The following is a 25,990-nucleotide window of genomic DNA, read 5'->3' on the forward strand; positions in this document are numbered from 1 at the left end:
AACAAACAAACAATCAAACAGACATATAAATGAATAGGCAGAGAAACATCAAGAACAAAATGTCAGTATTTCAATACGACAATTAGGGTTCAGAGTGCTTATAATGGTGTCCCATTAACTTAAGTGACTTCATTTCGGACATTTGTGACCATGGGGAAATTTTTCTGCACCCTAAACTTGCATGCCTTTCCTGCTTTGCTGTTTTCTCTCTGACTGTACACTTTATCATCTGTCCTCCTGATGCCTTTTCCCTTTATCTTTACTCCTTCTTTCCTCTCTCCTTCCTTTCTCCTTTCTGTCTTTCTGTCTCTTTCTGTCCCTTCAGTGACCTGGTTTCTCCTGGCTTTAGCTCGAGAGCGTCTTTCTCGGGGACTCTATCGCTCTCACTGCTTTCTGAGGCTTGGGAGACAGAGGCAGGCTAGCTCTGGGACTGCAGGGCTCATAAAGGCCACAGATTTCAGAACCAGAAGAGTTATGGGAATATGGATTAGCGCTGCACCCGTGCCAAGGCCCTCAGGGCTGGAGGGTGCGTTTAAACCACTGGGCATGTGGACGACGAGGTTGGCAGAAAGCACTTGCTCTTGTTCCCCAGTATGAGTTTGTTGTGTTGTGGTTGTGCAATAAAAAAAAAAAAAAAGCGATTATTCCAGTCGATCCTCCTCACCTCCATTCAGACCTAGCCTTGAACGTCCTCAAGACCTCCGAATAAGTAACACCTTCTCTTGTGATGGATTACGTGACTTAAGTGAAAAACCCCAGATGCCCCGTTTTGCAGTAGTGACATCAGACTTTGTGTAGGAACTCTCCACCTCCTCTTCACTTCACGTTCTCATGTAACTGCACCACGCACCATATAATCTCTTCACTGATCTGGTTACATAAATTCTTCATGGAGTTTGCAGAGTATCTGCATTTTCTCACTGTCCTCCTTTTTTTACGCCGCTCTCATTCATCACCATTCCATCCCTCTTCTCCCTTTTCCTCCCCCGATCCCCAGAGATCGATGTCCACGACGTGTCGGCTCAGGTCACCAGCCCCTCGGGGACCACCGAGGCGGCCGAGATTGTTGCCGCGGGCAACCACACTTACTGCGTACGCTTCGTACCGCGCGAGATGGGCGTACACACGGTCAGCGTGAAGTACCGTGGGCAGCATGTGCCGGGCAGCCCCTTCCAATTCACAGTGGGACCCTTTGGGGAGGGAGGGGCTCACAAGGTGCGCGCAGGGGGACCCGGACTGGAAAAGGCAGAAGCAGGAGTCCCAGGTACAGAGAACACAACATTTCTAATAAGCAGTTGTTTTATCTCTCAAGCATAAGGTTTTTTGGTTTTTTTTGTTTTTTTATGAAAAACTGATGAATTGAGAGCTTTATGTCATAAGTGGTTCTGTCATTTATGAATTATCATTGTTTTTAAGGCCTTTAAAAGGCTTGTGTGAAAGCTTAAGAAAAAATAAGCAGGCTTTCCCTTTACCATCGCTTCATAGATTCTTCATAAATCAGTGTAATGTTGGTGAGTGTTAATGTTCTGCCTGTGGTGCAGCTGAGTTTAATATCTGGACGCGAGAGGCTGGTGCCGGGGGACTGGCCATCGCTGTGGAGGGGCCCAGTCGGGCAGAGATTTCCTTTGAAGACAGAAAAGATGGCTCCTGTGGTGTTTCCTATGTAGCTCAGGAGCCTGGTGAGAACAGACCTCTCTTTCAAAACCAGAACTATCTCTCTTTCATCAACTTATCCACTTGTTTTCAAGATACCAACATTAAAATGAAAACAGTTTTAATTCTTATGAATTCGTTTAATCCATTGACAGAGCTTTCAATTTGACCCTCCTCTCTCTTTCACAGGGGACTACGAGGTTTCTATTAAGTTCAACGATGAGCACATCCCAGACAGCCCCTATCTGGTGCCAGTCTGCGCACCGACAGATGATGCACGACGTCTCACTGTTTCCAGTCTTCAGGTGAGACACAAGAAAACATCTCCACTCCGGGACATATCCGCAGCTATCGAACCGTGGGGTCTATGGTTTATCAGCAAGCTCCAACCTCAGCTAGCCTCTCCTACAGTGGACATTGCTAGTGTTTCCTGAAAGATGCACTTTCAGATTGAACTCACATGACAAATATGTAATTATTGTGCATGCGCCCTGTATTTCACAGTGCGATGGCTTTACTTTGGTATTTATTTGCTTTTTTTTTCTGAGATGGAGTAGAGTAACAGGTTAAATATGTCCTGCTTTCCCTCTCTCTAAATCTCAGTGAGCCATTGCTCTTTTCTTGAAAGGATAGATATATTCAGGGCGTATCTCCATAGCACATCCAAGTTCAGTCTCAGCTGGGCAATAAAACAACTCCATGTGATATCTTTTATTCCAAACGGGAAATAAAAAAAAACCCCACAAACTTAACCGTCGCTATGCCATTTTTTAAGGCGAATAAAACGTTTGGGTTTTGTTTCGGTTTTTTTTTTCCATTAAAATTACAGGACTCACAATAGCGTTTTTCAGTCCCCGCTAGACCTTTTTGCCAGCTTGCCTGAGAGTGTACCTTGGTTTGAATAGCTGCCGGATGTTACTCATCTCGTGTGGAAGTCTGGGTGTTTCTCTTGTGTTTCATTTAAAGGCTGTTAACAGGCCAACTGCACTTTAGCCCACACAGAGGTCAACTAAAGCCGAGAGAGGCAGACGCCACAGCCCTATAGACACTCCCTACCAACCCTTTTCTTCCTAGATATTTGTTTAGTGAACCTTTCCCTTAGTAGACCTTGCAGTTGTTTTTTCCTCCTCCTGAAAACTACCTTGTAGAAAGTGGAAATCTCTCTCTCTCGGCTTTAGCTGCACCCATGTGAGCACAGGTAACATGTGGAATGAAACATTCAATACTTGTTGTGTTTGTTATTCTCCTGTAACTGTTCATGTGGTGTGTACTTGGACAAATTACACATACCAAGGAATTATAATTAAGCAAAATCTACGTGCTGTCTGTAAACAAAAAAAAAAAGTCTGAGCCATTGAAAACAGCAGTTTCATCCTTTTGGTTCTGCCCATGTCCCTCAGTGTTGGGTTGTTTCCAACACATGCCACAGTTTTTTGGGGTTAATGAGTAGTCGTGTGGAGAACACAGTGGCTCTGTTTGATGTGTTGAGGTGAAAAGGACATGCTAAACTATGCACTGTCTGCTACTCCAGGAGTCAGGTCTCAAGGTGAACCAGCCAGCCTCTTTTGCAGTGCGTCTGAATGGAGCTCAGGGCACCATCAGTGCCAAAGTGCACAGCCCCTCTGGTGCCCTGGAGGAATGTGTGGTGTCTGAGCTTGAGAAAGGTGAGATCTCCCATAAGACCCATAAGACTTCATAAAAAAAAAAAAGTTCATAAGAGAGCTTATTCACAGAATATGATCATTTATATGGTGGAGCAATAACTGTGCCTCTGTGTTTTACTGGAGTCGTTCATCAGATTAGTTTTTCTCCCTCAAATGATTTTTTGGCTGCGTCATTCAAGATCCATGGTCTTTCTTACACAGAGAGATTTAAATTAGGAAAAGGTTCCTGACAAACGAACAAAAACTGGAACTAACACCTCCAGGAGACAACCGTGCCCCCCCCCCCAACATGTTTTATCCGACTGACATACCCCGAAGCCATTACGTCAGCATTTGTTGAGTTTGTGTTTTTATTACCCATGTCAGTGTATGTTTTGCCGCGGTTGAGTCAATCCATTTGATTTATTGCTCTCTAGACAAGTACGCCATCCGTTTCATCCCGCGGGAAAACGGCGTGCACTCCATCGACGTCAAGTTCAACGGCACCCACATCCCCGGGAGCCCCTTCCAAGTCAGGGTGGGTGAGCCCGGACAGAGCGGAGACGCTGGCCTTGTCACTGCCTACGGAGCAGGTCTAGAGAGAGGAACCACAGGTGAAAAAAAACCCTAACATTTAAACCTAAAAAGGAAACTCCCAGCACTAACGTGCCTGCTGTCAGCCCTAAAACATGATCCTGTCATTAAACATGAACGATACCACTAGACTAACCACCCCCCCCCCCCCGCCCCCGTCTTTGTTGTTTTCTTATTCTATTTGTTTGGATTTGAATTGTTGATGTCTTATTAAAATCACAAAGAGAATACTTCAGATACTGCCACGATGCACATGTCAGTATTGTGAAGACTGTCCATATAGAATAGTGCAGTCGGGCCAGGCCAGGCCTATGTATTCTGCTTTCATACAAAAGAGCTCTGTTAGAATTAAATGCTTTACTGCTGCTGCTCTGGACACTGCTTGACTACTGCTCATTGTTTTCCTAAGATGATTTAAACAGAGGGATCTTGGATTACCTAACCTATTTGTAATGGAGCCCATCCAAAGCAAATGTATGTCTTTTTGTAACTTGCCTAATTTAATTGCGGTCACAGAAAAAAAAAAAAACAACAACTTTAGCCGACTTAGACGCATCAGTCTGGAATGATGACTGTCGTCTCTGTTTGTTTTTCGCAGACAACTTTTGAACAACATGCTGCAATTAAAAAAAAAACAACTAAAATCAGTGGGGCCCTGATGTTTAATGATGTTTAAATGGGTGAGCAGTTGAAATAGAAAAGAAACATGGTTAGTCTGAGGGTGCTTTAGGTCAGGCGTTAGAGTGGCCTGATGGGAACTGGGCTGTGTGAGCTGGGATGTGGACTGGCTGCACACTGCTGATTGTGTCAGCGTGTGCCACTGGACTAGATTTATAGGTTTAGCGGAGAAGGCGGCAATGTCGGCTGTTTATCGCTTCAGCGCAGGTTTGCAGTCACATGGGACTGCCAAGCTTACACCACTGTTTTATGTCACTTGTCAAACTTCTGTTTACCGTGTATTAAAACCAGACAGAGCGTTTCTTGCATCGCCCAAAACACATTGCTCTCTGATAGCAGACGAAGACAAGTACGCAGATAGAACGTGTTTTCCGTGACAGGAGTTTTTCAGCAGCTCCGTACGGAAAATGTGATGAAGTTTTGCCGTATCTTTAAGTAATGGTATAAACATTTGACACAGTGGAACCTCCTGCAGTGCACACTGCTTCTGTGGCAGAGTGGTGACTGTGCATATATACACCACCCCCACAATGTATAAAAATCAAAACTGTATCCATTCTTATATGGGTTAATATGATTAAAACTTAGTCTGAATTGTCTAATACTAACATTATATTAAAATATTTGTGCATCTGTGTTAAGAAACTAAACAACAAATAGTAAACTGTTTGTTCAGTAGAGCATATTAGTTCTTCATTATATATTAAAAACCAGTTGGTGGTAAATATGTATCGATGGAGCAGGTTTAGGTAGTAAACCTGAAACGTCAGGTTTTTCTTGAGTATGGCATTCAAATGTTTATGTGTTTGCACTGCAGGCAACCAGGCTGAGTTCACTATCAACAACACCAAAGCTGGACCAGGCTCCCTGGCCCTGACTATTGAGGGCCCCTCTAAAGTGAAGATGGACTGTCAGGAATGTCCAGAGGGTTACAAAGTACATTACACCCCAATGGCCCCCGGAAATTATCTCATCAGCATCAAATACGGAGGCCCCAACCACATCAGCGGCAGTCCTTTCAAGGCCAAAGTCACAGGTAAGTGCATTTTACCATTAGTGCTCAGAGATCCACTGACGCACAGTGAAAGGAATCCCGTCTGTTGATTTTCAAATTCTAAAACCCTATGTTAAATATGCACTCTGACTGTGCGGCAAAAATGCTATGTTTCGTTCATGTATTTATTCCTGTGATTAAAGTGAATTGCTCTCCCTCAGGTCAACGGCTGGTAAACGTGAGCAATGCCAGTGAGATATCCACACTGATGGTGGATTCAGTGACCAAGTCCAGCAGTGCAAACACACAGAGTGCCATGCCCAAGTCTGCCTCAGACGCCAGCAAGGTGGTCAGTCGAGGACCCGGCCTGAGCAAAGCCTTCGTGGGCCAGAAAGCCAACTTCTCAGTGGACTGCAGCAAAGCAGGTCAGGCCATCCTTTCAGCGCTTTTTCCAAAAAAAAAAAAAAAGCTGGAAATAAATTGAACGTTTAGATGCTAACTGAAAGGACTACTGGACAAAATTGTAGGTTAAAAAAACAAAAAAGGCAATGCTTCGAGGCATTTTAATAATGTCAAGCTTCTACTCTATGTATCCTACTCTGCTTTTCATATCCCATATCCATCCCCAGTCATTTTCACTGCCTTTGTCAGAACACATGAGGAAATGTCATGTTGTGGTGATGGGTTTTTTTTTTTGTTCTTTTTGTCTTTCAGGAAAGAACATGCTATTGGTGGGAGTCCATGGCCCTCACACTCCCTGTGAGGAGATCATGGTGAAACACATGGGCAGCATGCAGTACAACGTCAGTTACATCCTCAGAGAGAGGGGCAGTTACGTCCTGGCCGTCAAATGGGGAGAAGACCACATCCCTGGATCCCCCTTCCATGTCACTGTCCCCTAAATTCGCTCCTTAAGGGAAAACCAGAGCTCCCACCTGGGAGAGAGAGAGAGACAGTTTGGGAAAAGAGTGGAGGCAAATGGCCAAATCATGAAAATCTTAGGCTTAATTCAAACCTAATTTGGATTCTGACAAATTTGCACTTGATCAGATTTTTACATGTATGTGAGTTTGACGACAGTTTATCGATTCATGGGATGTAAATTCCTTTTCAAACATACAATGACACGTTTGAGTTTGACTGCCCTGTAGCACAGAACAATGAATGACACACATGAATGGAAATGATCATCATTGTTAATTGAACCTGGGATGATTACCCTTGACTTTTACTTACTACTGATGGTAAACATTTTATTTGACTGTTTTCAATGTATTTTCAGCCAATTGTATTGTATGCAATGTCATTGTATTCCCTTTTCTATTGCTCTGCTGTTTTAATTCTTCTGACTGATGCCTAAACTGGATTGAGATGTTTACATGCTAATATTGAATCAAACTAATCAGTTACGGTGAGGAAGAAAAAATGGTCTTGTGGCACTCCTATTTTATGTTTCTTTTGCAACATTTAAGTTCTTTTCTATGACTAACTCCTGCTGAGGTCTGAAAGAGAGAGTTAGGAGTGTAATAGAAAGAGTTAGACATGTCATTTCTTCTTAACTTTAAAGCACATTATGTAGTTTACAGTAGTAAAGGAGAACATATGATAAAAGTGTGCTGCATGATCCTTTACTTTTCTTGCCCAATAATCAAGACAGATGATGATAATGATGATGATGATGTTTAACTTATCTTCAGTGCAGTCCACTGTGTGTAATTATTTGGGGTTCAAGGCATGATATTTGTTAAGTACGTTTTTAAATAGTAAATTTTTACTGACATAACCAATCACATTACCAAAAAAACCACAGTATTCTGAATTAACGTGTTTGTCTGGCTTTGTTTGCATCAGAGAAAACATTGTTATGATCATTTTAATAAACCCCACTAAACTCTCAGCAGCAGTCTTTAGGGAAATATCTATGTATGCCTCTGGTATTGATGCTTGTCTTATATTATGTTGCTTAATTATGATAGTTTTGATACTCATGTGATGCAATATTTTGTAAAGCTGTTCAAAAGCAAGAGGGAAGAGATGCTCTTTTTTTGCATTTTGCCTTTGCCTTGGGTGCCTTAATGTGAAACACATGTTTAGAAGTGGTGTACATGATGTACATTTGGTAATTAAAAAAGAAACTGGAATAAAGATGTGAGTTAAAAAAAAATGTGATTTTTTTTTCTGTGTTCAGGAATGTTCCCATTTATCTTTCTGAACCATCCCATTTTAGGAGAATTATGTGAGCACATTTATATAAAAAAAAAAAGAAAGAAGAAGAATTAGTTCCTTCTATCCCTTAAATGCCGAAGTTAGTTTATCTGTATTTCAAAGTTTGGAAAATCTGTGTGACATCAGGTATAAACAATGGTATTTTTGTCCGTTGGTTACACATAACCAATGTTTATTTGCTTATGAATCAAATTTAAATTCCTAGTACCAGTAAATGAGGTGGCAACTGGATCCATTTGACAGTAGAGAACAACAAGCGCTCCATGGAAACATAATCAAGACAACAGTATGCCCACACGTCATTTTAGATGTCAGCATGCATATATTTATGAATTGGTAAAAAGGTCATGTTCGGTCTTGACCAGAGGTTCCTTTCAGTTAGCAGAAAAATAAGAGCGGGGAAAAGGAAGTCGTTTTGATCTATCTCTAGGCTCTTTGAGCTCCGCAACACTGTTCTGTTCTAAACATAGAAACATTTGTCCTTCCTTTGCTATGTCTGCAAATAATGAGTCCGATTTACAGCGACCAGCAACCAATTATATCCTGAAAATAAGATGTTCCTTGAATGAAGGGTTTGTAGGAGAGACAATAGCAGCTTCCAAAAAATGTGTTTTTAATCGTCTAAATTGTACATGGAATTTCTCCAGGAATTGTGCATAAAAGCTACAATTCCGTCTAGGCGGTTTTGTCTCTGTTGAAAAATATGAGACAGTTGTTATTTAAGCAGATACAGCGCCTATTTAAAGTTACCTTTCAGCATTCTGCATTCTTAAAAAATAAATGACTCCACTGCCATCATCTGGTGAAATGCTGGAACTACAGTCTTTGCACATGGCGTCAAAATCCTTGAGAGATTTTTGTGTTAGATGACTGTACCTTAAAGTTAAAGCTCCTAATTAAATGCAGTGTCACCTAACATTAATAGCCAGTATAACATATATAATAGCCAATAACAGTTATATGCTAGTTTTCTGCTGATAAATGACCAATTGAACATTTATTAGCCTGTGACATGGCATAACTGCACCCCAGTCAAATTTCTTTAGTATTGCAGACTGCATATACTACAAAAGCCTTAATTAACAACTAAAATTGCATTTTGTAAGATTTTTAAGTTTAAGTACATCAGAACTCTGGTTCTTAGTTTTTTTGCATTTACTTTAATTACACATAGTTACACTCCTGTCAAGGAGCCAAAACCTAAGAATTTTACTCTCTTATACTTGTATAATGAAATATAACAATAAAAGGAATCTTGAATCTTGAACATAACAAACAACCAGGGATGAGTTAGTCATTAATAATGTTCTTTCCACATATAAACTATCTGAGGTTTTGCTAGTAATTAACCAATAGTCCTTAGTTTGGTGATATTAAATAGCACATGGATCATTCAATAACAGCTTACTAAAACTTAACACTTTACTGATTAATACATAAAATGAATTCTCATTTCAGTTTGAGAAAGAACAATGAGTAACTGATTTAGACTGGTTTGTTTGCTCTGCCTTCACTCAAAAGAGAGAGAGAGAGGGGAAGAGAGAGAGGGAGAGAGAGAGAGAGAGAGAGAGAGAGGGGGGAAGAGAGAGAGGGAGAGAGAGAGAGAGAGAGAGAGACTTGAAACGCTTCTTTTTGGGAACAGACACGCTTCAGTGCTCTCTGCTCACTTGCTCCCACAGAGAAATGGCCTGGCCTCTGATTGGGTAACCATGGGAAGAGCACAGGTTGTAAACTGCTCTTGGGTTTCTTGGTCAGTGCTCTTCTTTCGCTCTAGCGAGGTAGAGAGAGAGGGAGAAAAAAAAAAACAGGACAGAGGAGGCACAGTATTAGACTGTAAAGCTTGAGCATCAGGATGAGGAGCCTGTTGACCACCCAGAACCAGAACTGTTACAAGGAGCTTATCATGAAGGAGGCCTATACCCGACTGGCCTGGAAAATGAAATACAGCCAGGACTACCCCAGCACCTTTGTTATACGCAGGTCAAAGACTTTGGGCCCTCCAAAACTATCCACCTGCACTAAAACAATTTTACCCCCCGTCGTGAATAACCAGGAGAAGAAGAAAGCAGCGACTGTGGTTATAGAGCGCTCCCTCAGTGACGCTCCCTTAATGAGGCCTGTCAGTCCCGAGACCAAACAGGCTCTATATCAGGGCTTCTCTAAGGAGGGCAAAGGACGCAGACTGTACCTGCACAAACGTGACCAGAAAGGGCCGGAAGAGAAATATGACTACCCACTGCTGTCGTCATGGGAATACGGTTGGAGACTAGGTAAGGTGTCAAGTATGCACGACTACTGTTTATTCACAGTTGAAAGTTGTTATTAAGTAGTTCTCTGAAGGACATTTTCATTGACATACTTCGTGACAGATACAGCCAGAAGTGCTGTAATCATATGACAAAGAGACTTAAGAAGGAATTGAGAGCAGTTTATTTGCAGAAAACATAATACTTGTAAAATGGTGATTTACTTTTACATGAAAATAAGGCACATTTTACAACAATGCACTGAAAAACAATGTAATGTTTCCATAGGTGACTACGAACATGACTACAAATCACCCAGTAATGGAAGGTCACAAATTGTCAAGAGCACTTTTTATGCCAGGAACGGAATTTTTAATATCCCTTCGGCAACGGATCAACTTGGCTAATGAGACACTACATGGTGATCTGTGCAAGTTCTCTTCCTAATTTTCAAAGTGGTCTGAAAATACAGAAATATTGCCTTTTTTATTGATTCAATCCAAAAAACAGTCTCTGAACAATGCATATGTGTACTCACCATGTATAGAGTTTTTACTCTGTCATGTATAGAGTTTTTACTCTGTCACTAATGTCTGTCACTGTCACTCTGTCACTATAAGCATTTTATATTATTTTTGAGACACGCATACAGATTTTACAGAAATTTTACAGGTACAGAAATTCAAAATATGCAATGCCCAGAGAAAGAAAAAGTATAATGTATTTTTACATTTGTTCACTGTGCAGCTGTGTATGGATCATTTAATTAAGAACCAAGAAAGAGTCAGTAGAGAGCAGAACTACAAGCTAACACAAATGGTTTCATAGCAACTAGGAAACACACACCTTGAATCTACTGGTTTATAATTAACAAGCTCGGCCACTATTTCATCAGCGCTCAAATAAATGACCTGATCTTGCCTCCCAAGCATAACAAAAAGTTGTTTAAAGTTGAGCATACAATCTCCCAGTATCCTGGAGAGATAAAATAACTCCTAAATGCCTCAATTTACCAGATCCATTGAAAACCTGGTGATTGCTCATCATTGCCAAAGCAGGGGACAGCTGGCCTTCAGCGGGAAAACTCAAGCAGGCCCAGTACACGGAAGAGGGTGGCACCACACCTCCCGTGGATATGTTTTAACCTCTCTTGCCCCTCCTCCTCGCAAGGTTGACAGAAATGCACACTGGGAAGTGATCACTCACTGCTAAGGCCTGAAATAATATGAAGATAGACTATGAGTTGTTGAGATCACACATCACTCCAATTTAAATCACAATTTGTGGAATGTGTTTAAAACAGATGTTTTGCTGATTATAGGAATATCTTCTGTTACCTCCTCTTACCTTATTTTACCTCTAAATTACAGGAAAGTGATAATCAGTCCATGTAAAAAACAACCTCTTGCCTGCTCTGCAATAACTATTAATTTTCTATTAATAAACGGAACAATACTGGATCCAAGTCAACCATTTCTCCAACAAAGAACAAAACAATCTCTTGGAATCTTTCTGTTGCCAGGGCAAGCAAAATAAAGAATATGCAAATAAACCAACCTTCTGCAGCACTGCAAAGGTATTTTTTACAGTGTAAATTTATTGATGAAACACATTTTATGCCCAGCGCAGTGACTTCCTCTATAAAATTCATCTTTTCTGCATAGAGTCTTGGCACAAAGCAGGAGTAAGACTTGCAAATTACTGAGCTCTGGCAATATTTTCCCTAAATTCCCCTTAATTTCAGAAAAGTCTCAGGAAGCTTAAAAACTGCAGAACTAATAAGCAGACAAGTGACTACAGTCACATGTTAGATACAGGTTTGAGAAGATTAGAAAAGCAGAGTTCCATACTTAATGAAACTCTAAAAGTTTGTGGTCCGAACATATGGGAGAAAATGGTCTGTACATCAAAACATCTGTCCATTACTCTAAACCGGTGACTATAACAGGATGCTCTTTTGGTGCCCTTATAAAATGTTCTCTCCAGACAAGTTTGAAAGGGAGATCTTCTAACCTGTTCCTCAGTGAGTCCGTGTGCCTGTCTGAAGTCAAACACATCCAGTGATTCAGGCTTGACCGCCTGGATCAGTTTCTCCCCATGCAGGACAACCCTGTGTGCAGAGAGATGAGTTTATATCAGATAGGAGCAGATGTAATTTGACTCTCCACAGGTGCAGGACACAACACTGACACAACTACATCATGATCAACACACACACAACTATTAATCTGCAGTCTGGAGGAAAGTAAACCCCATATAAATGCTGATGTATATTGATTTTTGCTGTACACTTCATGGAACCAATTCAGTTTGAAATGAATTACTGAAAGAGTCGGGTCCTGTATGACAGAATCGTGCATGAAAAATCGATGGACGTCTATGACCAAACAGCTGTATGTGAGACACTGGGATATGACCTATCATAGGCACAGTTGGTGGACTCCTTCACAGTGGTGTCTATACTGTCGCCCGTTAACCAGAGGAAAGTCGAGTCAGAACGCAGACGGATGGTGCTCCATTGCCTTTTGGGGACATAACCGCAGGCTGCATTGAAATCGCCCATAATGATGAAATTCTGCAGAAAAGTGATGTGAAAGAGGAAACAAAAGGCCACAGTGAGGAACCCATAAGTAATGTAAGTAGCTGTTAGGGTGAAACCAGATGCACGGAAAGTCAGGTGAAAGGATCTATTTCATTCATTTGGAGAAACAGGTCTCTCGTTTCAGCTATGCCTGTTTGCTCTGAACCACTGAAGAGCTCTACCAGACCATTGAAACTTGCTGGAAGATTGTGAATATGGTAGGTCTATACTTACAGACCCACAATGACAGTGTTTATATTGTTAACTAATGCACTTGACTGAAGGTGCAAAAGACCTTGTCACTGGTATCTGTAAAGTATTTATTACTCAGAATGGCTGGTAAGCATAAAAGATTATTCTACTTTTTTACTGATGCCAATAGGTAAAACAATAAATTTAAGATTGAAATTACAACATTTTAGGATAATTAGTAACTGATGGAAGAAAAACCTTACTGAATGACACAAACTGTATCCAGTTTTCTTACCTCTGAATCCCAGCGCTGAGAGACATTTTGGTAAACATCATATAGTTCATCTATCTCTTTCACTGCTGCCTCAGGAGCCGTATGAATTGGTATAATTACAAAGTCCTTGATTTCTGTTGAAGAATAGGACATTTTTTCCCCTCAGTTCTTCAGAATACACAAGATAAGTTTTCATCAGAAAACTGGCATATCACTGTTAGTTACCTGTTGTTGGAGATGAAAACCACACAACAAAAGGCTCTCGAGCAAACACATCTGTGTCCTCTGTTTGTGTGTCAGGGTATTGATACACTGACTTCACTGACACAAACCTCTGTCTAGGATATTAGACACAGATATGTTTTTTTCATGCAAAAAATATGATTGAAAATAAAAAAACTTTGTAGTGAGAACTACGAGTAAGTCTATCCAGCCTTCGTATTGTGAATGGTGATTGTTAATCACTAATGGACTTGTAAATGTGAGTTACCTGTAGATGAATGCATATTGCTCCTTGTACGACTTTCTGCCCAGTCTCTCACTGATGACATAATTATACTCGTTCCTTCTTCTGTATTTACTGCAGGGACAATACACAATACATTTCGGTGCTTTTACAGTAAGGGTGTTAGAACGATTCTCTGAGAGGACATGATCTTACCCGTTGAGGCGTGTCATCAGCTGAGAGAAAGCGTCTCCTCTGGCATCTTTGATTTCCATTACAAGCATGATATCACAGCGGGCAATACACTGCAATGTGAAGAATGTTTAGTATTATTTATTATTATTATTATTATTATTATTATTATTATTATTATTATTGTTGTTGTTGTTATTTTTAGGATAGTGCATTCTATGTCTGTTGATTGTCACGCGCTATCATTTCTCAAATTGGAGCGGTTGCATTTCACAACACATTTTCTTTATGTGTTAATCTAAATGAAATATGAAATATGAAATGTGTTTCTGTGTTGTAATGATATCATTTGCAGATGCATATATTGATCCGGAGTCAATAATTGTTTCATTTGAAGAAAAACATGTGCACACAGTACAAGGTCGAAAGGAGCAAAGATCACTCACTACACTCACACACATGGATTCCAGAAGAAAGGCCGTGTTATTCACTCTTCGTGGCATAATTTGTTCTTTAAATAAGTCCTGTTTTTCTGTACGATTCATTAAATATTCAGATAAACGTGTCTATACCCATCATAAATTAAATAGTAGGCTGATTAAAAATAAATGAACACAACAACAACCCAAAATGCGCCTCTACATAAACATTAATAAAATAAAAACTAAAAAACAAGACAAAACAAATATTAGGCAAACCTCTCACCTCTACAATTACGGCCAACACCTCTGGTTTCGACACTTTATGTTCTCCAAAAGACTGAATGTTGAACGAGCATATCTTGAGTGAGAACACACTGTTGAGGGCCGTTAGGAGCAGAACTAAATTCACCGTTCTCAAAGAAGCCATCCTGACCGAGATGTCCAAAAGTGAAGTCTACGCTCAACTATCTGTAATTCAGCGCTTCCTCTTTTAGTAAGACAACCCCATTCCAGATCACGACCTCCCAATGACTGTGCTACTCTGTGTTGTTTCAAGAGCAGTTCAACATAGCATATCTGTGCAGGCATAGTCAGTAATATCTGCTTCGCACATTCGTGTTTAATATCAGATGCCCACTGAAATAGATTGTATGTCAAATTATAGCCTATAGGTCTAGACACCGTGCACAATTGTAAAATGTTATTGTTAATGTTAATTTCGTTGGTAAGGCTGGCAGGTATTGAAATTCTGTGAGCAATGAGATGCACCATGCGGTTTGTAACCGCTGGATACTTAAGACTATGTATACGAACAATGGTAAATTGCGGTTAATTAATTATACCCACATATAGGCTATATGTCTCTGTAGAGCCAACATCTTTTTTAGGAATGCTACTACAGCTCACATTTGATTTTCGTCGACTTTCCTTCCTTACAGATTTGTGTTTTTAGATTTACGCGTGCTTTGCTCATATTCACTTGTTATGCAACATTCCATTGGGCTACTACTTATCAAACACCTTCTCCATTGGTTAACTTTATTTTATGTCGGCACACACTTAAGTTTAGTCCTTTGTGTTCCCCTTTAAATTGGGTGCAATACGTCTCTTTCACAGCGCTGTGAACGTGATTTGCGCATGGTCAGCTGAAGATCAAAATGTGTCGGTAAAAATCAGCTCATTTTGAACGACATCGCACTCCTGCAGAATTCACGGAGTGGAGGTGCAACATTGAAGCACGGACGATCAAAGGTACAGTTCATTAGAAAAAGTTAGCGTTTTCGGAAATTGTAAGCATTATATAAAGTATTACGTTGCTCACATCCTGCATCTGCATATGGCCCCAGAACTGCTCTCGGCAGAAGTCGAAACTTTGATTCTATTGCAGAATTACAAATGGTGAGGTATCTTTATCGGGTTTTGTTTCCTTGCTTGTTTGTTTGTATCTACAATGGTGGTTTCATATCCTTTTCGACGTTTTGCGGAGGTTCACCTCATTTTAACGCAGGTCCTGTCAAGCGTTGTTTACATGTTGCGATATAGAAATGGTTGATTTGGATTTGGTCGAAGATTCAGAGGGACTACCTTGAGACGTACCTTGAGACGATTGAGACGTACATCACATTGTCATAAAAATCGCTGAGTATGGAGAATGTGTGAATACAAAGATCATTTCATACATTTTTTTCTGCTGCCATTAGCAAAGTGTAATTTTTTAGAGAACTGGCGTGTATGGAAGAGCAAGCGCACGGCACAAATGTACCATTAGACTTTATAATATCTTGTTAGGTGGATTTTACACGTGTTGTTCCAGTTCGAGCTATACTACAAATGCACCAGATGATGTAAGTATGCCCCTCACACTGATGATTTAAAAGACCTTCCGTTGCTTTTGCATCTCAGACGATGCATACTCCACAATACTCTATTAATGAATTGTTTAAACAGTTTACCACCAAGTGGTGGCATTCTGCTCAAATATTTGCTTAACATAACCTTTACAGTGGGAAGAATGAGATTGCTTTAGGATGTGTTTTGTTTTGTTTTTTTTTTTACTGTAAAAAAAATTCCTGATACCTCAACTGCCTCATTAAACCATACCATTTAACCTTTTGGATCTGACTTGAAATATTCTATACATCTCCATCTCAATTTACTGATACTGCTGTGCTGATTTGGGCTATTTGTTATGCAGGATACTAGTGCATCTGCATGACTGCAGACCCTGTCCCACTTTCACATGTGCCAGGCAGTGTTTTACTCTAAGATGACTATCCATCACTCCTCCGTTAATCCCACTGCAGGGTTGCTTAAAACAGTTTTTGTTGCCATATTTTGTCCTTCATGCTCCTGGATCTGCTACTGTTCTTCATAGACGTGCCTGAGTTGTTGGGCATGCTGAACAGTGACTGTATTGGTTTTGACAGCACTCACATACTGAAGTTGATGTCGTCACTGCCTTGTTGCCCTTTGGCATACTTAGGCATGCAGTGTGTTCACCTTCACCCTCTCTCTGGCTTCAGTCAGACAGTGCTATTCACTTTGAATTTATCACTCTGTTATTCCAGCTTTACTTAATTACAGTATTTTTGTCCAGGTTATAAGTGCTTTATGTTAATTAGATAGACTCAGTAACTCTGTGCTGTTTTACAGGTAAACTGTCACTATGGACTTGGATGTTGGAAACATGTTTTTATTGGCCGGAAGCACGTTGGCAATCCCCATTCTGGCTTTTGTCGCCTCTTTCTTGCTCTGGCCTGCAGTACTCATCAAGGTGTACAACTGGTAATCATATTTTTCTCCTTCTGTTGGAATAAAGGCAAAAGACTACATTTTCAGCAAATGCTCACTCATTTAAGTCTCAGCAAAAAAAAAAAAGTGCTTTTTTTGTTGTTTTTATGTTTTTGGGTATTTTTTCTTTTAGCTGATTACAAAGCGCTTTCATTTTGTGAATGTGCTAGCAGTTGGACTGTTAGACTGTCATTAATGTAATGTTGATTAATGTTTTATGTACGAATAACAGAAGTTTGTAATGTCAGTGTAACAGATGTCAGGATTAACACGCTTCTTTTGCTGTATGCATTTGCCTTAGGCGTTGTCTTGAATAATTTTAGTGTTGTTTCACAAGGAGATCTGTCTTCTCTATAGTCTTTCACATCATTAGCTATGACAGTGTTGCAAAGTGGTATTAAGCTTGTGATAGACGAACTGTGTTTTTTTTTCCAGACTCTTACATGATCTGATCATCTAAGGGTAATTCCCAGAGTTCAAGTTGAAATGCTTTTTTCCTTTGCTTGTTATCAAACAGCAGCTCTGTCTGCCCTTTGGCCTTGTGGTTTTGAAGTGGGTGAAAGGTGATAGGATGTGCAATGGTGATATGTAATCTTTTTTTATCTTTGCTGTTGGTATGAATCTTGAATTGTGCAATGGAATTTAATGTTACACTGTGATTAAATATTGTGGTCTCGTGTTATAGAGGAGTACAATGAGATGCTTCTTCACAAAATAAAAGAGAGCTTATAATTCAAATATTTGGTCTGATTTGAAATACTTTTAATTCCTTCACACTGTAGCTTGTGCAATGTAGACTTTGTGCTTGTTAATTGGTCAAAGGCAAAGTTTGCAGTGCAGACAGCAACAGCTGTGGGGCTCTTTAGTTCTTGACTCAGTCCTTCAATGTCACTTGGCTCATAAATGAACAGTGGATGCAGTGTAAGAATCACCACAGTCGTCCTCATCCAGCTTCTTTGTCATGTAGTTCACACAGCAGAGATGTTCTGTGTATAGCAGCAGTCATTTGAACTGTCCTAATGTACGACAAATGATTTCAATTTGAATTTTGACTATAGGAGAGTCTTCACAAATATAATATTGTGCTATGATCAGTGTACAGTGACTGTGTAATTCCATTTTAAAAGCTGTTGTTACACTGTCTATTCTCTGACCTCTCCATCTCTACCCATTCTGTGGTAATTCAGATGCATTTATTCTGCATTATGCATTAAGATGCATTAAGAAAACATTAAAAGCTCAAAAATTGCTTAAGCTTTTCAAAGCAATTAAATTACAAATTCTCAACTTCATTCTCAATTACTAGGTACTGGAGAAGAGCTCTGGGCTTGCAGTTAGATTACGCGGAGCATGAAGGTTATCGATTTTGCTACTCGCACAGAGGGAAACCTGGGAGCAAACCTTCCATCCTTATGCTGCATGGCTTCTCTGCTAACAAAGACATGTGGCTAGCCATGGTCAAGGTAATGACGTCACTGTAACTGCATGGTATAAATATGACTGTTTTATGGAGAAATGTAATGTTTCCTATTCAGCTGTAATTACAGCATAATTATATGGTGTAGTCTGAGTGATTATAATGTTTTTTTGTTTGTTTGGGGTTTTTTTTAGTATCCAAAGAATCCTGAAAACTGAAGTACATTATTGCTTTCATTTTTTGATTATAATGATTCTGATCTGCCTTTTGTAGTTCCTCCCAAAAAATGTGCACTTGTTATGTGTTGACATGCCGGGACATGAGGGTACGACTCGTACGAGTGCTGTGGACTACTCTATAGAGGGTCAGGTCAAGAGGATCCATCAGGTAGGCGAGCTGTCCCAGCCCTTCCAGCTAGCACAACATGTTCTACATTGTTCCCCAATGATACAGTGAGCTGTTACAAGATGCCTGTGAGAAATTACTTCATTTTAAGATTGTTTTCACAATGTATTTTTTTTAGCCAGAACACAAAAAGCGTATTGTGAAAAAGTTATCTAAGGCATTTTGATGTCACCAAATGCCTCAGACTGAATCCAGACGGATCCAAGGCAACTTCTCGTTTCAGTCTAATTTTAGTAATAGCCATGAAATCACTTACAAAAAAACAACAAAGAGCAAGAAATTTCGACCACTTATGAAACAGCTGTTTCATAAAAAGGAGTCATTCAACCACGTAAAACTTGACCTGATAAGCTCTTGTAACTGCTGGCCAAGTTTGACCTGCTTTCTCCTGTTTCCCAGACATACAATAAGAGAAGTGTGTGGTAACAGATCCAAAGCTCTTAATCAGTCCAGTGTTATGCAGTCCCAGTGAAAGCCTCTGTGTACTGATACCCTGAACACTAAATCTTATTAACACAATGTGGGTGAGGATGCTAGATATTCTCTATAGTCGCATGGTCCTAAAATAGATGCCCACTATTAACCTTCTATTTTAATTTTAATCTTACTTTAATCACCTCCTGACAAAAACAGAAATCTTTTTGATGTTTCTTTCCCATTTTTGAATGGGGACGTAAGAATGTACAGAATGTGAGTTGGAAAAAAACAACTGAGTTTCCACATTTGTTTTCCCCATTTTTTTCCTTTTTATCAACACTGATTCTCAGCAGCCCTCTCAGAAAACCCTGTGTCTCTTCAAACTAAGATGATATGTTTGGAGTGATTTCTTCAATCATATTTTTATATGCATTTCTAAAAATTTTCACATGATTGTAATGAAACACAATGTTTACAGTGAACTTGTACATGTGTAAAGTGAAGACAAACATTACACATATACTGTATACTGTTTCCTCATATGTTTAGTTATGTGTGTTTGTATTCCAGTTCAAAACACACAGATTTGATTTGATTAGATACATTTAGGGTTTCACTTCTTTATTAAAACTTTGGTTCAGAAACCAACAAGTTTAAGTTCACTGTTCACATGTGTGTGCCCACTTTCCTTTGCGAATGTAGTTTGTAGAGGCTGTCCAGCTGAACAAAAAGCCTTTTCACATCATTGGCACATCCATGGGGGGCTGCGTTGCAGGAGTGTATGCTGCCCGCTACCCTGAGGACCTGTGCAGCGTCACTCTCGTCTGTCCTGCAGGTAGCTCCTCTGTCTGCCTGTCTGCAAACCCAGCATTCTTTACACAAGTTAAACGTGTTCTAGACCTTTTCTAGAGTTTTCTTGATTCTTCATGAATGCTCTGTGATAAATGAATATGTTTGTCCTCACATAAACTACAGAGATGTCAGAAAAAAACAAAAACAGCAACAACAAACCAAAGCAAAACAAAAAACATATTTATGGCCACGCAGTTAACATTAGGATGGCAATTGTTGATAAAATGTGTATTACTGATATTGAACATAAATACAGGGCTCTCTAGTGGCACAGTGGTAAATTACACTGCATACCATTGCTGGGATGGCAGTTTCTGTTTCCCAGTCAGTGATTCCTTGTAATATTTTGGGGGCACAAAAAATTAAACTCTTAAGAGTTTTACTGTTTAATCTTGGAATTCCATGTCCTCAAAGATAAATTCAGTAACAGCACATCATTATAACTGTATATTATGGGTCATTTAGTCTCAAACCTAGCTCTCTCTCTCTCTCTCTCTCTCTCATTTTTAGGTTTGGAATATCCCAAAGAAAGTAAATTTGTGCAGCGTCTAAGGGTCTTGGAAAAAGACAACGATGTTATGGGAATCCCACTCATTCCATCCACAACAGAGGAGATGGAAGAAATGCTTAAACTTTGCTCCTTTGTTCGCTTCAAAATACCTCAACAGGTATGGCTTCCGCTTTTCCAAAGCACAAAGAGATCTGTGAGATACATAATAAAGATGATTTGGAATTCACAACAGTTTATTCTTCTTTTCTGTCACTACCATTAATTTCATTTTAAATATGCAGATGATTCAGTTCATTCTCATTTTAGAGGCAGAGAAGAAATGTAGAAAGTGTATACCTAGAAGCAATATTTTAAAAATAAAGCAGTAATGAAAATTTAAAGTTTTCACTACCTAAACTCAGCAACTGAAACATCTTTATCAAGTCACCTCAGGGACGTGATCATGCAGATTTTGTTTTATGATTTTAATGCCAAAACCTTTCTCTTTGGACATAGATTCTTCAAGGGCTGATTGATGTCCGCCTTCCACACAATGACTTCTACCGTGAATGTTAGTAACTTAAAATGTTGATTGAGCCATTTTTTCTTCAGTTCATTGAATGAAGGGATTGATCCATTAAAGGACAATGTATGCCTGATTGATTCACAATCTTCTCCTCTGTCTCAGTGTTTATGGAGATAGTGGGCGAGAAATCTAGACATGCTTTACAAGAGAGCATGCACCTAATCTCAAGGCCTCTGCAGGTTATTTGGGGAAAACAGGACCAGGTAATGTTAACAAATGCATTGAAAATGCAAATCTTTTATCTCTTTTGGGATTGGTGATGATCACGAAATTATCCAATGCCCAGGTGCTGGATGTTTCTGGGGCCTCTGTTTTGGCTAAAGCCATTCCTGGATGCCGGGTGGACATCCTGGATAACTGTGGCCATTCCGTGATTATGGAACGTCCTCGGAAAAGCGCCCAGCTTGTCATGGACTTCATCACTGCCCAACAAAACTCAGGCAGTCTGAGTAACAAGAAGCTCTCCTGAGACTACGCTATGAAATTCACATTTTTGAACAGCATTTGTCAAGTGTGTAAATAATCTCTCTCTCTATATATATTTTTAACCAACACTCAGGGACTCTCCCTTAACTCCTGTCTAATACAAGATGTCATTTGGTAAAGACAAAAAGAAAGCAGGAAGTTAAACAATCAATATCATAAAAAAAAAGCCCAAGCAAAGTCTTTGGTGATGTCAAACACAACATTTTCCCTTCCACAGCAATACTTTTTATAAAGGTAAGGACTTCATTCCATTCTGACGTGACCAATTTAATAACTTCATCATCGTCATCATATATCATAAAAGGTTAGAAACATTTAGTAAGTTTACAAAGTCTTTGTTGTGAAAATGCTGAAGTAATGTCAGAGACTCCCTTTACTTTTTGAAAAAAAAAAAAAGGTTCTAACTATGCTTCTGTATGCTGCAGCATGTTTATTTTTATGGACATTGGGATTTTTACAGCTTTAAAGCACTTGTATTTCATCTCCTCAGTGTGCTCCTTTCTGTACAGACTACAGCACAAGTATTAAATATTCAGTCTCACATTATGAGGTTTGAGCAGAAGCCGCACAAGGATGCAGGTCACTACTATTCAAGAACTGATTTTGCTGCCAAAGGCACAGTGTCATGAATTAATGATACTTAACTACCTTTATTTCTGTGGTACATTTGCTGCTGCAGTGTAAATGATGTCAAGAGGATAATGCTTTGAATGAGTGAACCCCAACACAAAACGACACAAATTATATGCCCTTTTGTAATTTTGTCAAATTTTGAACCTTTGAAGCACAAGTAGTGCACTAGCAGAATATCATGTTCTCATACTGTTATTTAATATGTCAGACCATGCTTTCTACACAGTTATGCACTGAGCTTACACCAGCAATGCAGTATTTATAATGTAAGGTACATGTAGAAAGTAATCTGTTTCTTTCTTTAGCAAATCTATATCCATTTTCTTCTAAAATGACATATGTAGAAATAAGTCAAATCATTGAAATATATTTATAATTTCACTATTAGTAGATGGTTTGCCATTGCCGTGCGTGTGTGTCTGGTGTGTGGGTGCGGATGTGTGTGTGTTGTCTGATTATGATGGGATACAGTTCTGAGTCTAACAGAAAATGAACTAAAATAAAATTGTATTTAATATTTCAATAAATGAAAATGTAATAAACTTGCAATAAGTGAATTTGGATTTATTGAATTGCACATACATACTGTTCAAATATAATTAATCAAATTTTAAAATAATTCTGACAGCTAAATTCTTCCATAGACTTAAATTTGAAGAGAATCTAAGGTAAAGATGGTATGGGGCCTAGTAGAATGTTCTCTGTGAAACTGTTTGCCTTTGTACACACGTACAAAATCTTCCCTGCAAAATCTTTACCTTGACACATAGATACACGGTCATTCGCACCTGGTCATTTATTGGTGTCATAAATCTGAGGGTCCAGCAGAAAAAAAAGAAAGCACTCATTCTTCTCTCAGACATGGGTTAAAGGTATTTGTCATCTAAGACCTACAAGGCCAAAGGTATATCTTTCCCTGAGAAAATGTTTTCTTTAGTCAGTAACATCATGACTCAGTCTGGGTAACATCGTGTGTACAGTGTGCAGGAGCGTCTCCTCTCCTCTCCTCTCCTCTCCTGCTTTACCTGTATCATCACTGAGCTTCATTGAGGAAGACTGAGACCAAAAATCTCTGCTCCTTTTTATTATTTTACCGACAAACGCAAATGCCCAACGATGGGTGTTCAGTTTCAAGTGAGCTATCAGGTACACTGTGTTTTCATCCCTCTAGTCATTGCAGATTTTTTAAATGCAAGCGGGAACAGAATTCCACAGCACATAAGAACTGTAGGAAAGACATGAAAGTCATTTACTTCTCCTTCTTAAACCTCCCAGAAGCTTGGCATTTTATTTTTTTATCCTCAGCATGGCACAGGACTCTACAGTATTTCAGCACATTAATGAAAAAGTAGTTATGCTGGCTTGCCATTTTAGTCATCACGGGGGACCCACTCTGCAGCTCTTAAGTAGTAGTTCCATACTTTCGGCAAGAGAGGGCAACAGAGAACTCAAACATTCAAATTCAGTTTCTATAAGTCTAAGGGTCTTGGTTGAGATAAAAACTGTTTAGAACCTTTATGATGAGAGATAATTTGGCATTCATGTATTTATGTTACTAATATTACATTTAGGTTAAATTTCAGTTTTGACCTTTTAATATCCAATTTCAATGGCTAATACCACACAGCAGCAGAAAAATGCAAACATTTTAAACCTTGCCTAAATGCCTAATACTGAGAAATGCTGTGCCAGTACAACAGTTTACACATTTGTCTTCTGCAGGTTTCATTACAGAACATAAAAATATATGAAGCAGAATATAATTGTATCACAGCAGTATAAGGGTGATTCTTCAACTATGGACATTTTTGTGTCCCTGGAAGAAATAAGAAAAATGAAAAAACATCTCAACTGTTTTATTTTTGTCACACTTACTTCACACCAAGAGGAACTAGCTCAGTCATTAATTTTGCTATATAATAAGCGTCCTTCTATGTATGGTTTTTACTATATTGTCCCTAAGCCAGACTTTGGACCTTCAACCCTGCTTTATTTTGAATTTAATACTGAAATAATGTTGAGTTTAAATACAAATTAAATATTAATGCCTATTTCAATGGAAATATATTATGTATTGTAATATTTCTTCACATTTTCTTGTATTTTCATTAAAAAAAACCCAAAAAACCTGTCCCTTGAGTTCACCATCATTTCCACCGCACTGTACAAAATAGAATTCTGAGATCATGTTTTAGGGTTTGTACTTGGTAATCATAGCAACAGCCACTCAACAGGGGAACACGTGGCTGCAGAAAAGAGTGACCTCTATGGGGGGTAATAAAAAGAGGAAAAATCAAGGTAAATATGAGTTAAATTGAGAGGATGTTTATTGGGTGTAATTTTCAAACAGCTTATATTTCATATGAATGTAAAAACAACTGGGCCAGTTTCATTTAATATGTGTATTTTGTGTATGCTAACTCTAAAACTGATGTTAGCAGGCCAATATATCATGTTTCTTTTAAAAGAAATATGACAAAATGTCATTTCCACAACAGAAAATGATGATTTCCTCTTAATATTAGAGTGAAATATGTATTATTTTACAAAATCATCACAGCCACTATCAAGATGTATTTCTACAGAATGGAGAAATAAACCAAAGCAATGCATTTTTATATAAAAAAAATGTTGGATGCTAAATGCTAGATGCTAAAATTCTCTTGACCAAAATGGACCATAGTTGAAGAATTATCCATAAACCAAGTCTGTCCAAAAGACAAATGAAGAATTTCTAGATGTTTAAATCTCAGTTAGATAGTCCATGAAAGTTTATCATATGGAATTAACGTTTCCAACACTCAAATATTTTAACATTGGTGAACATCTGTAGACTACACTGGCATCTGCTGTCTTTACACTTTACATTTTACACTGAATTTTATTCATTTTATACTGAATATTTTATTTTATACTGAATAAAGGCTCAGTACAGTACCAAGTGACAAGAGAACACTAACAGTCTGTGTTTTTTAGCCGCTAGAAATTTGGGGGGGTTCAGTCGGTGATCCTCATGTCTTCTAAGCTGTTAAGCAATCACACAGGCTTAGAGCACTTTTGCCTTTTTTCACAGCAGGCTTTGGTAAATCCACCTCACACTCTAACAGCCTGTGAAGATGTCATGAGGGAGTTTGTATACTGTTTTGAAAACCCAAACCCACAGCACTGATTCCAGAACATTAGCAGGATACAGATGAATCTAGCCTAGGCTACAGGCCTGTGGTAAAACCTCTTTGGTTTTACTGGTGAATGAGGCCACAAGAGCAGATTCTCACTGCCCTCCAACACTGGGCCAATGCTGGTTTCTACAACTGGACATGTGGCATTCACTGACAATACACTCTGCTCCCTTTTGCTTGCCCTGAACACCCAGTGATCCTTACCCTTTTGGGGGAAAAAAAGGTAAAATAGAAAAGTAGTACCAACATAACACTTCTGGAACAAAAAGAAAAAGAAATGCCAAATTTGACAGATGGCAGCTTTGCCGAAGTGAAATGATCTGTTTGAGTATGAATTGTGAAATAACAATTGGCTCATACAGTATGTTGTTTTAGCTTGTTAAATAGTACCTGTTTTTAAGGCACTGAGGGACTGGAGTATTAACGCTATGTGTGTTTGACTGTATGCGACCGTCCATGTAGCAATTAGGACATATAACCACAGTTTTATATTTTGTTAACTCTTGAAGAGTAGAAAATGATTAATTTTGCAGTACATACTTAGCAATATGTCCCATACCAAACAATCTGGTATGGGTACATCTAACATTAAAGT

General features: G+C 39.1%; 4 protein-coding genes across 6 annotated transcripts in view; 3 read left to right on the forward strand and 1 right to left on the reverse strand.

The window, feature by feature from the left end:
- The window catches only part of flnba (filamin B a), a 58,908-nt gene extending 51,199 nt beyond the window's left edge, over nucleotides 1-7,709 (forward strand). For all 3 annotated transcript variants that reach the window (XM_030777239.1, XM_030777238.1, XM_030777237.1), the window contains 8 exons: nucleotides 998-1,264; nucleotides 1,542-1,679; nucleotides 1,843-1,958; nucleotides 3,185-3,317; nucleotides 3,734-3,910; nucleotides 5,386-5,604; nucleotides 5,784-5,987; nucleotides 6,277-7,709. In XM_030777239.1, coding sequence (XP_030633099.1) covers nucleotides 998-1,264; nucleotides 1,542-1,679; nucleotides 1,843-1,958; nucleotides 3,185-3,317; nucleotides 3,734-3,910; nucleotides 5,386-5,604; nucleotides 5,784-5,987; nucleotides 6,277-6,464 — 1,442 coding nt within the window. In that variant the 3' untranslated portion in view covers nucleotides 6,465-7,709. The remainder of the gene's footprint in view (nucleotides 1-997; nucleotides 1,265-1,541; nucleotides 1,680-1,842; nucleotides 1,959-3,184; nucleotides 3,318-3,733; nucleotides 3,911-5,385; nucleotides 5,605-5,783; nucleotides 5,988-6,276) is intronic.
- A 1,926-nt stretch (nucleotides 7,710-9,635) lies between these two features.
- LOC115815322 (protein ATP6V1FNB) lies at nucleotides 9,636-10,441 on the forward strand. Its single transcript, XM_030778279.1, has 2 exons — nucleotides 9,636-10,058; nucleotides 10,323-10,441. Exons 1-2 carry the CDS (start codon nucleotides 9,641-9,643, stop codon nucleotides 10,439-10,441), a joined length of 537 nt encoding a protein of 178 aa, XP_030634139.1. The 5' UTR covers nucleotides 9,636-9,640.
- On the reverse strand, nucleotides 10,200-14,651 carry LOC115813826 (deoxyribonuclease gamma). The gene is made up of 8 exons (XM_030776471.1): nucleotides 14,424-14,651; nucleotides 13,743-13,831; nucleotides 13,572-13,661; nucleotides 13,307-13,419; nucleotides 13,103-13,215; nucleotides 12,452-12,609; nucleotides 12,048-12,144; nucleotides 10,200-11,249 (listed from the first exon to the last, which is right to left on the reverse strand). The coding sequence occupies exons 1-8, from the start codon at nucleotides 14,565-14,567 to the stop codon at nucleotides 11,175-11,177; spliced, it is 879 nt and encodes a 292-aa protein (XP_030632331.1). The 5' UTR covers nucleotides 14,568-14,651; the 3' UTR covers nucleotides 10,200-11,174.
- Nucleotides 14,652-15,180: 529 nt separating this feature from the next.
- On the forward strand, nucleotides 15,181-22,765 carry abhd6a (abhydrolase domain containing 6, acylglycerol lipase a). Its single transcript, XM_030777700.1, has 9 exons — nucleotides 15,181-15,391; nucleotides 16,793-16,924; nucleotides 18,237-18,393; nucleotides 18,621-18,734; nucleotides 19,872-20,004; nucleotides 20,532-20,689; nucleotides 21,028-21,082; nucleotides 21,200-21,300; nucleotides 21,384-22,765. The coding sequence occupies exons 2-9, from the start codon at nucleotides 16,806-16,808 to the stop codon at nucleotides 21,564-21,566; spliced, it is 1,020 nt and encodes a 339-aa protein (XP_030633560.1). The 5' UTR covers nucleotides 15,181-15,391; nucleotides 16,793-16,805; the 3' UTR covers nucleotides 21,567-22,765.
- The last annotated feature ends 3,225 nt before the right edge of the window (nucleotides 22,766-25,990 follow it).

The sequence above is a fragment of the Chanos chanos genome, chromosome 6, assembly GCF_902362185.1.
Source record: "Chanos chanos chromosome 6, fChaCha1.1, whole genome shotgun sequence".
In the NCBI taxonomy this organism is placed as follows: Eukaryota; Metazoa; Chordata; class Actinopteri; order Gonorynchiformes; family Chanidae; genus Chanos; species Chanos chanos.

Bases quoted from the DNA above. Each gene is read 5' to 3' on its own strand.
- LOC115815322 (XM_030778279.1), top strand. From the start codon at position 9,641: ATGAGGAGCCTGTTGACCACCCAGAACCAGAACTGTTACAAGGAGCTT. The intron at 10,059-10,322 runs GTAAGGTGTCAA...ATGTTTCCATAG, and splicing joins GGAATACGGTTGGAGACTAG to GTGACTACGAACATGACTAC.
- LOC115813826 (XM_030776471.1), bottom strand. From the start codon at position 14,567: ATGGCTTCTTTGAGAACGGTGAATTTAGTTCTGCTCCTAACGGCCCTC. The intron at 13,662-13,742 runs GTAAGATCATGT...TTGTCCCTGCAG, and splicing joins CTGATGACACGCCTCAACGG to TAAATACAGAAGAAGGAACG. The intron at 13,216-13,306 runs GTAACTAACAGT...ATTCTTCAACAG, and splicing joins GTTTTCATCTCCAACAACAG to AAATCAAGGACTTTGTAATT.
- abhd6a (XM_030777700.1), top strand. From the start codon at position 16,806: ATGGACTTGGATGTTGGAAACATGTTTTTATTGGCCGGAAGCACGTTG. The intron at 20,005-20,531 runs GTAGCTCCTCTG...TCTCATTTTTAG, and splicing joins CACTCTCGTCTGTCCTGCAG to GTTTGGAATATCCCAAAGAA. The intron at 20,690-21,027 runs GTATGGCTTCCG...CTTTGGACATAG, and splicing joins GCTTCAAAATACCTCAACAG to ATTCTTCAAGGGCTGATTGA.